This window comes from Lactuca saligna, chromosome 8 (assembly GCF_052625555.1).
Source record: "Lactuca saligna cultivar CGN05327 chromosome 8, ASM5262555v1, whole genome shotgun sequence".
Classification (NCBI taxonomy): Eukaryota; Viridiplantae; Streptophyta; class Magnoliopsida; order Asterales; family Asteraceae; genus Lactuca; species Lactuca saligna.
Genome location: NC_136424.1, coordinates 118,532,004 through 118,541,970, shown reverse-complemented (window position 1 = coordinate 118,541,970; position 9,967 = coordinate 118,532,004). Strand labels below are relative to the sequence as shown.

The following is a 9,967-nucleotide window of genomic DNA, read 5'->3' as shown; positions in this document are numbered from 1 at the left end:
ATTATATATATGAATATTTGTTGTATTTAGGACAGGTTTATCAATTATGTTCTTTTACCAAATATTTATAATTATTTTTATTTTTTTAGTTATGACATTATTTTTAAAAACAAAAATAAAAATGAAATATTTTATTCATTTTACTTTTGGTGGAAATTGATAAAGTTTGAAGGTAGAAAATAAAAAATGAAAACAAAAATAAAGTTTGAAGGTACAAAATCATGAACGAAAACCTATTCCTTGGATGCTTACAGAAAGGAAAGATGGGATCCTCCATCGCCATTATTATTATTATGTCTTCGATTTCAAGAAATTAACAGAACTCTCTTTCTCTCTCATGTTCATGTCTTCTTCTTTTATCTAATCTCTCTCTCTCTCTCAGAAGCCCATGTCCATTTTCGTCCCAGAAAATCCAGGTACTTTCTCTCTCTATACAATCGAACATATGTCATATATCCATATATGTATAGATCTCTTCCGACTTACATGATTCTTCAGTCTTCTGATTTTTACATTCATCTTTAATCTTGTAATGGGGAAACAAGTCGTTGTGTGAAGAACACTTCTTGCATTCAACAATTTTAGTGGTAATTTTGTAGCCTCCGATTCCCAATTTAAGAATTTTAGGTCTTTTTATGATCTGGGTTTTCTTCTATTTTTATTTTCCATTTTCTTTGTGATGAATTTGCAGATCTTTATTTAGGTTTCAGATCTGGGCATCCCATTCTTAGATCCCTTTTCGGTACTCTTATGAATACACTTGCAGTTCTTGAATTTGCTTGTCGCCTATTGGATTCTCGTCTATGTATTTTAATTATAGATGTAATTTCAACTTGGGGAAATGAATGTTCGATTTTCTTGAAAATCTGTTCGAGATTTTCTCTAAAAATTTCAACCTTTTAACCCATTTTGAGATTAGATCATAACGAAAATTGTTTTTTCGATTAGGGTTTTTTTCTGTTTAACGATTTACCTAAAAGGAAATTGACTTTTTTTATAACACTCAATCCATCGTTTATCATCGTAAACTAAATACAGTTATTGAAAAACAACGATTTTGTCTGTAATTCTTGCAAGGTTTATTGTCTATTTTCCATTTTCACAAGAAAGATTATTCGTTCACAACAAGAAGCACAAGGTGCTAAAAATGATGGGTATTCTTTTTTTTTTTTTTTTTAGGGATAAATGCAATAAATGGCAATGTACTTTTAACTAATTCTTTTACAACATTGCGCTTTAATTTTACTCTTCTTAACACATTGTAATTTTACATATCTACCCACTTATAGCAGTGTACTCAAATCTTTTTCTTATTAAAACCTTATACCTTGAAAAATCTAGCCAATTATAGCATTGTACCTTCACTCTTTTTTCTTATTAAAACGTTGTATTATGAAAAATCTATCCAATTATAGCATTTGCTTCCAATTTTTTCCTTATTAAAACATTCTACTTTAAAAAATCTACCCCATTATAACATTGAAAATTGTTTTGTATTTCGATGAAATAACTATAACGCTATAGATTTTTCAAATTACAAAATTACAAAGTACATTATCATGCATTTAATCCTTTCTTTTATGGTAGGTAGAGGAAAATGTTTATTGTTTAACAATTTTTTTCTTGAACATTTGATCAATGTTTATAGTTTGCTACTTTCTGTAATAAAATTCTAATCTCCATTTTTTCATCTTGTTTTAGGTTTATTATTGGCTTCAAATTCAACAGTTTCCATTATGATCAAGCAATTTCTCGCAAAAATCCCTCGTAAATCATCAAAATCCAACGCATCAGATCCCGATGGGGGCAGTTCTTCAAGTAGCGTCATAAATGACGTAAGCAACAACAATGGCTTCCTCAACACATACAACGCCATTTCAAGTCGATTAAACACCATTAAAAAAATGTCTTCCTCGATTTTCCCAGCCAGCATCATGCCAGCTGGCGAAATGATCGATCCACGTGTCCCCTTCAAAGATGTCCAAAATTCCGATAAATTAAGACTACTCATCAGTAAGTTAAATCTTTGCTCAAAATTATATGATTTCAGTGATCAAAATCAAGATTCTATCGAGAAAGACATCAAGCGACAAACTTTATCAGAAATCATCGATTTTCTCTCATCCGAATCCCCAAAACTCACCGAACCCGCGATGTTTTCCATCTGTAAAATGTGCGGGAACAATCTATTTCGCGATTTCCCGCCAAAAAACTCGATTTTGTCACAACGTGGTGAAACGGAAGATGAAGAACCGTGTTTTGATCCCGCGTGGTCGCATTTACAACTTGTATACGAGATTCTCGCTCGATTCCTAACCCAAACTTCCCTCGATCCAAAAATTGCCAAACAATATATCGATCACTCATTCATATTAAGATTGCTCGATCTTTTTGACACTGAAGATCCTCGAGAACGCGACTGTTTGAAAGCGATTTTGCACAGGGTTTATGGTAAATTCATGGTTCATAGACCCTTTATTCGGATGGTTGTGAGCAATATTATATACCGATTTGTTTTTGAAACTGAAAAACACAACGGGATTGCTGAATTATTGGAGATTTTTGGGAGTGTGATTAGTGGGTTTGCGTTGCCATTGAAGAAAGAACACAAGATGTTTTTACTCAGGGCTCTTGTTCCTCTTCATAAACCGAAATCTGTGGGGGTTTATCATCATCAGTTGACTTATTGTGTTGTTCAGTTTGTAGAGAAAGAACCGAAATTATCAAGTGATGTTATAAAAGGATTGTTGAAATTTTGGCCTGTTACAAGTAGTCAAAAGCAATTGATGTTCTTGAGTGAGTTGGAAGAGTTGCTTGAAATGATTCATACGGATGAGTTTGAGAAGATTATGGTTCCTTTGTTCAGGCGTATAAATTGCTGTCTTCGTAGCTCTCATTTTCAGGTAATTTTTCAAAGTTTTGTAGTTTACCCAAAGGGTATTTTAGACATTTAACTAATAGAAAACTTTTTTTTTTTTAAAACGTGTAGGTGGCTGAACGAGCACATTTCTTATGGAACAACGAACACATACTCCATCTTATCATGTGTAATCGGCAGGTGATCATGCCTCTTGTTTTCTCCTCTTTAGAGCAAAACTCCCAAAAACATTGGAGTAGGACAGTTGTCAACCTTGCACAAAACATGATGAAAATGTTGGATGATGTTGACCATGAGTTGGTGGTGTCATGCCAAGGGCGGGTGGAGGAGGACAAGTCAACGTTGACCGTGGCGGCTGAGCGGCGGCGGTTGACTTGGGAGCGCCTTGAAAGTGTTTCAATCATGGAAGAAACCGCGACTACTTGTGTTGTTTCTTGCTAGCAAAAGTCATATGTAATAGGAAACCGGTTTTGCATTAGATTTCTTCTTGTGTTTTTTTTAAGGAGAAGAGCGAAACGGGACCCGCTTTGTGGCTGCTAGTTGTTTGTGGAGTTTGAGGATGTTCTCGGGGATGTTTGGTGTTAACTCTTGAGGATGTTCTTGTTGGATGAAAATAAAGAGTATTTGTTGGTTGTTTTAACAATTTGTGTTTGTATATGAATTTGGTCATGTGAATCCAATGTTGGTAGTGATTGCCCCTTGGTTGTTGTGTTTGGTATAAGAGATATGATTTGGTTAGACAAACTTTTTAGGGATTATAAAAATGAGGAGAGAGAATAGTAACCAATATCATGAAGAAGACAATGTACCATATTAGTAAGAAAGAGGAAGATGATGAAACAATTGGATACTCATTTCTGGGTCAATGTCGATCTATGCACCAAAATGCCTTAAAGGATAAATTTGTGTTTCCCCAAAAATTTACAAAAAATACTAAGTTGAGCTACATTTTTTAGCCAAAGTAATGATTTTACAACATAAGTTCTATTCATTTTTGTGATTACATTTCAATAATTTCTCCATACTCACTTTTCTAAACTATACATACATAGACGTGTATGTTTGCGTGTGTGTGGGTGTGTGTTTGTGTGTGTGTTGCATTTTCGCAAATGTTAGAGCAAAGAATCTTGGAATTTTTCATAAAGAGACGAAAATACAAGGTTTTATTAGCCAAAAAACAATACAACACATTTGAGAAAAACAACATTAAAGAACCCGAATTCACAAGACAATATCATGCACAATAATAGGATAATCAACCGGATCTCTAGTAATTTCATAAACGAACAAAACTAAAGATGGTATCCATAGACCATTGATGAAAGATCCAAGTCGTTGATCACGTGGGCGATTCTTCCATACATAAAGAGCAATTATTTGAGGAACCATAAAGTAATCTTGAAGCATATAAACATGATACCTTAACAAATCCATCATTAATTTCACATAATAATCTTTTGTTGATTCACCTTGTAATGGATTAAGATATATCCAAATCCCATGCTCAACCATTTCAAGGAGAAAATAACACATGTAGAAACCTAAGGTCATCATAAGGATCTTCTTCTCACTAGGAGTTGACTCGCCTTGATTCTTAAGTGCTTTTCGAGCTTTCAATACAATATGAGAGATCTTAGCCATGAGGAACATAGAAACTAGAACAAGAAACCTTGTAAGATAATCAAGAATGCTTAAATATCTTTTGTAACTTCGATGATCATAAGGTTGATTCTTGTAATATTGAGTTTCTGATGAAATGAACATGATTTCTTTCCCATTTATCAAGTTGATACTATATCCAATGATCCATAGCCCTAGCATGGCAAGAGATATATAAGCAAAAGGCTCAATGGACTTTCTCATTTTCCTCATTTGGTTCAACATGTGTGCAATGAACACCAAAAGAAGAAAAACCCGCAAATAACCTTCAAAGAGTTTACGAAAGATCACATTTTTTTCATGATTCTTGTCATGAATCATGAAGGTTTGCAAGCGTATTGTCTTGAAATGGTAAATATCCTCTTCGTTTCTTTGGCTTCTAATGGTGATCTTTGCAGTTGGATTAATCAACCATCTTGTGTTAACACATGAGTATTCAATTCCAACTTCAATCAAACAATCTAATCCTCTTTCAAGATCCACATGATCATACGACACTTTCCTACACCCAATCAAATACATTTTCCCAACACTTTGATCATATAAACCCTCCAAATATAACTTTGAGACATGTTGGTAGGATTCTTCCTTAACTTTTCTTGGGTTTTCTACTATATAAAGATTCATCGATATGTTAAACACCTCATTCTTGGAAGCTTCATAGAAACGGCTCACATTTGTTCTAAATGATCCACCAAAAGACAAAACCTCTACTCTCACAAAAGTCTCGGAGCTTGAAAAGGTATCAATCCTTAGATCATTTAAGAGGTGAAAAGTCCCATCTTTTTCTTCCTCAAGTGTCGGATACCTAAAAAGTGATTTCCTTATATAAGTCAACAACCAAGGTTCTTGAATTCTTTCTTGAAATTCAATGGCTAAATCACTTTTTGAGTAATTATACAAAAGATACGCGTTACTATACCAACCATCTTCATATAAACCAGGAGAAAGCATTTCAAGTCCAAAAAAAACAGGGTGGTAAAAACCGGTTTGACTTTTCAAACCATTTATACTTCCAAAAACAACATTTCTTTGTTTAATAGAGAAAGATTTTGGGAAGTATAACAAAACCCTTGTGTCACATTTCACAAGCGTGGGACCCAAACATCCAATCATCGAGAGCAACCCATTTGAAGGATTCCATATTCCTTTGACCGATAAAGTCAACGAAGATAAACCCGTTCTTCTTGCAGCCATATGTGGGTCCATACTAGCAGGATACATTCTTAAAACTCCAGAAACCTTTTCTTCTTTGCATATGATGTTTTGCATGAGAATCCTTAAATTCTCATTGTTTCTATCAACAAGTTGAATCTCATTCCCTAAAAGAAAGGGACCAACTTTGTCTTGGAACCCGTTTTGGCCCCCGAGTTTTAAATTTGGCATAACTCTATATGCTTTATGTTCAAAAGTCTTGAGAATTTTACAAAATTCAGAGTTGTTAAACTTATTGACACCATCTTCTACCATTGCATCTTGTAGTGGATTTTGGTCGAAATATTCAGATTCTGAAATGAGATCTTCAGAATTACTAGAAAAGATACCCAAGTGGGAAGTTATGTGAACATTGTCAAAGTACTCAAAATCATCCTTTTTGTTCAAACTTTTCATTTCTCCATGGATTCTCTTGATTGAAAAAGGTGAAGTTTTTGGGTACTTAAGAACAAGAAAGATTTTGTCATGTGGGAGGATGACATGATCTTCATTGTATGGGTTTCTAAGATTGTAATATGATGTCATATCATCGGATTCATATCGGGTTGGAACTTTCTTGAATGGGAAAGTTGAATTACCCAACAAACAGACTAAATTTCCACCCTCTGTTTCAAGATAAAAACCTTCAAAATCAACTCGAAGAGCAGACATACCAGGCTTTTTATGAAACTTCAAAAAGGGTTCAGAAATCGTTGTGCTATTTCTTGTTATGCCAATTGATAAAACCCCACTGATGCTAATTGTGTTTTTCGGGTGGTGGGATGAAGTAGAACTAATATTTTTAACCTCGAAGCTAACAAGTTTCCATGGGGAGATGAATGATGACGTGGCATGTGACATGTCACTGTCGTCAAAGGGCATCAAGGGTGCTCCATAGGAGTCCTGTTCCCAATCTCCATTGAAGAAAGAAAGCTCATTTTTAAGCCTAGAAGCCCAATTATCATCAGATTCTAACTCAGAAGCTGATGATATAAAAGGGTTGCAATGCTTCTTGATTTCGGTTAATCGGGTGTAGTTATGAATGAGTGAATGGTCAACAGGGAATGAAAAGTCATCATAAGAAGCTGCATCACTCAAAGGAAGAAACAATAGCAGGGTCCAAACACTTAGAACTTGGAGTCCCATAAAACAATTGGCTAAATTTCAGATTAGATAAAAGATATTCAAGGAAGAAAAGTGCATGAACAATGGCTATATATAGAACAACAAAAAAAGGATTAGATTTTATGGTGTTGAAGATCAAACCTAAAAGAATGGAGGGTTGTTCCAAATTTCTCTCTATCATTAAACCTGATTCTTCTTTCTAAGAGTAACTGCAAATCAGAGAAGAGGAAGTATCAATAGAACTCTTGATAGTTCAAGGTTGGAAAAAACTAATTTCAAACACACAAAGGAAGCATTTTTTTATTAGGGAAGTATCAAAATCAATAAATCATGAGCACATGCGAAGAAGATGATAGGAGGTCTCCTGGAGTTGACTTGTAATTTATTATTCTTAATTATAGTTAGTTGTTCGATGAATATGATTACAACATGTGAAAGTCTTCCCATTTGAAATCCTTCTTCTGATCACGAACGAGTACTATTTTTAGGTAAGAAAAAAAATTCAATCAAGATCCCACATCTCTGATGAAATCTCGACTCCAGTTTTAAGCTTTTAGCTCAAGTCTTGGCTTTTTTTAAATTCAGATCCACAATAGGAAACCATCGATATCCATTTTTATTCAATGTGTAATTTGATACGAAATTGGCTAAATATAAAATCACGACTGCAAATTGAAAAATTAGAAAGATATTTATATATATTTTATATATTGTATATTGTATTTCTCGTTAAATAGAAAAGTGTTTTTTTTTTTTTTTTAAGGTCTAACACACATATTGACTATTATTTTATATATATTCTTTAACGTTGACCATATTTTTGAGTTATCATTACTACTAGTTTATTTTATTTTATTATTTTTTTTACGGCAGAAATATATTAAAGCAAAATAGTCTTAAGATTATTTTATACAATGTAACTAGGAATTACATAACCAACTCTCTATGACATCTTATAATTTTTATAACTATTGCAAATACAAGAAGAACATCTTTTCATTAATTAGAATATATCAGATGTATACTCGCATTTATGTACCAGTTTAAATTGTATATATCGACATATTATATACAAACATAAACATAAAGCAGGTACAAATATATTTTGGATCCGAAATGGGAATTAAGAAAAGGAGCCATCAGAGTTATAAATAATAAAGATTCATAGTAAATAGATACACCATTTATAAAAATCATTAAAAATATTATCAAAAACAACTATTTAAATACAAATATATCTAGATTTTTTAGATATAAAATCATTGATAACACTATCAAGATAAGTTTTATTTAACGCACATTTTCTATGCTATATAAACCAAGGTTCTAAAAAGATCATCATGGCATGCCATGACTCCAAGACTTGTATGTACCACAAAACTTTACCAAAACGCCGTCTTGACTCATATATATGTATAAAAATAAATAATAGTTGAAAAGACATATAAAAATATGAATTATATACAAAATTGATGCCTTAAGTCACGCCTTACAAACGACGTGACTCGTCAAGGATCGAAAAAGTTTGAGGCTTGACATTGTCATCAAGTCATGTCTTACGTTATTTAGAACATTAATATAAACACTATGGTTTCCATATTTCTGTACATATAATATTGATAAACCTTTTTTTTTGAACGGCAAATCTAATCTACTCCTACACTACTCCTAATTCTCCACCTATGTCCCTCATAGGACTTGAACCCTCAACCTCAAAGAGGGAGAACAACACCGGATACCGCTGGGCTAGAAGCCCGTTGGTTGATAAACCATTTAACCTTTATCGTGATATTGATTATATTAGGTCATTATTCAATAACTTCAGTTTTAAAAAACGTATATTTGCAAATACAACAACATAGATGGTTAATAAGATGTTATATGCAATAAAAATATTTGAGTAACAATCAACAGTTTTAACAACATCTAAAATTTCAACCACATACACTATATTATTAGGACTTGGAACTAAGGTGATGCTTGTTTTTTGTAAAAAAAAAAAAAAAAAAAAAAAAAAAAAAAAAAAAACCCTCTTCAGAGCTCTTATTGTTGTGCGACGCAACACACGTGCAACACTTTTCATGTCGCAGCTGTTTATTTTCAGAAGTCTTCGGATTAAAAAACTTCTGTGTGTGGTCTTTTTTGGCCCAACACTTGTTTTGCCTATTCTACATTTTCCAACCTCTTCTTCTTTTTTCTTACTAAAACATTGATTATATATTGCTGAAATCTTATTTAAATTTTATTTTTTATTCTTGTTGAATTTTTATATTGAATAATAATAATAATAACAATAATAATAATAATAATAATAATAATAATTTGTTGATGAAATATCATTATTTTATGCTAAAATATCTTTATTTTTTTTGTTAAAATATCATTATTTTTTGCTGAAATATCATAAATTATTGCCGAAATATCATACATTATTAAATTTTTGGTATTAAAAACTTATTTTCGGATTATAAAATCAGCTTATTTTAATTTTTTTAATATCTGCAACAGCATGCAAATGTTAAAAAAACAAACACGCTTCTTATTACAGTCTGCAGCCGTTTGGTTCATCTCTTCAACTGTAAAAGGTTGCAGAGGTGGTCCACAGATTTTATGGATTTTTGCTTCTAAAAAACATACAACACCTAAATGTGACTTGACAATAAACATGAAGTATTATGAGGATCAAGTTTAAAAAGAAAGATAATAAATATCGCATGTGAAGAATAGTATGGAAATCATGGAAATCTACTATGAGGTCTACATACCTCATATATGACAGTGTGCTAATAAACATGGTGTTTAGCATATGTGAGTATTGTATATTTGTTACAAGATTAAAGGTAGAAATGTTGGTCATGCTTAAGGGTGAAGTGATTCCATCTTGGTCCTTCAGTGAATAAATTAATAAGAGATTTAATGTAGGAAGATAAAGTTCCTTATAAGGTTAAATTAGTAGCGTATTAGAAGTATAATGGGTCCATAACCCACAAACAAGTAATTATTAAGATCAAATGGGATAGACAAATAATACTATTACATCTAAAGTATTAAGACCAAGTTAACGTAAATTACTTTATGATGAAATGAAAAAAGCTCGTTGAGGTAGTAACC

General features: G+C 32.4%; 2 protein-coding genes across 4 annotated transcripts; one reads left to right on the top strand and one right to left on the bottom strand.

Annotated features, from left to right (window-relative positions):
* Positions 1-206: 206 nt before the first annotated feature.
* On the top strand, positions 207-3,578 carry LOC145010880 (serine/threonine protein phosphatase 2A 57 kDa regulatory subunit B' kappa isoform-like). Of its 3 annotated transcripts, XM_078969446.1 has the most exons (5): positions 207-416; positions 546-587; positions 692-742; positions 1,702-2,903; positions 2,990-3,578. In XM_078969446.1, the coding sequence occupies exons 4-5, from the start codon at positions 1,737-1,739 to the stop codon at positions 3,317-3,319; spliced, it is 1,497 nt and encodes a 498-aa protein (XP_078825572.1). In that variant the 5' UTR covers positions 207-416; positions 546-587; positions 692-742; positions 1,702-1,736; the 3' UTR covers positions 3,320-3,578. The 3 variants fall into 3 exon arrangements, with proteins under 3 accessions (XP_078825572.1, XP_078825569.1, XP_078825571.1); XM_078969443.1 differs by lacking the exon at positions 546-587; XM_078969445.1 differs by lacking the exons at positions 546-587; positions 692-742.
* A 521-nt stretch (positions 3,579-4,099) lies between these two features.
* Positions 4,100-6,877, bottom strand: LOC145010050 (uncharacterized). The gene has a single exon (XM_078968643.1). The coding sequence runs from the start codon at positions 6,875-6,877 to the stop codon at positions 4,100-4,102; it is 2,778 nt and encodes a 925-aa protein (XP_078824769.1).
* Positions 6,878-9,967: the final 3,090 nt, after the last annotated feature.

What these genes read in the sequence shown, in the direction of transcription:
- LOC145010880 (XM_078969443.1), top strand. Translation starts at nt 389, where the DNA reads ATGTCCATTTTCGTCCCAGAAAATCCAG. An exon ending in TTTCGTCCCAGAAAATCCAG is followed by an intron (nt 417 to 691) that starts GTACTTTCTCTC and finishes ATGAATTTGCAG; the next exon opens with ATCTTTATTTAGGTTTCAGA. An exon ending in TTCGTAGCTCTCATTTTCAG is followed by an intron (nt 2,904 to 2,989) that starts GTAATTTTTCAA and finishes TAAAACGTGTAG; the next exon opens with GTGGCTGAACGAGCACATTT.
- LOC145010050 (XM_078968643.1), bottom strand. Translation starts at nt 6,877, where the DNA reads ATGGGACTCCAAGTTCTAAGTGTTTGGACCCTGCTATTGTTTCTTCCT.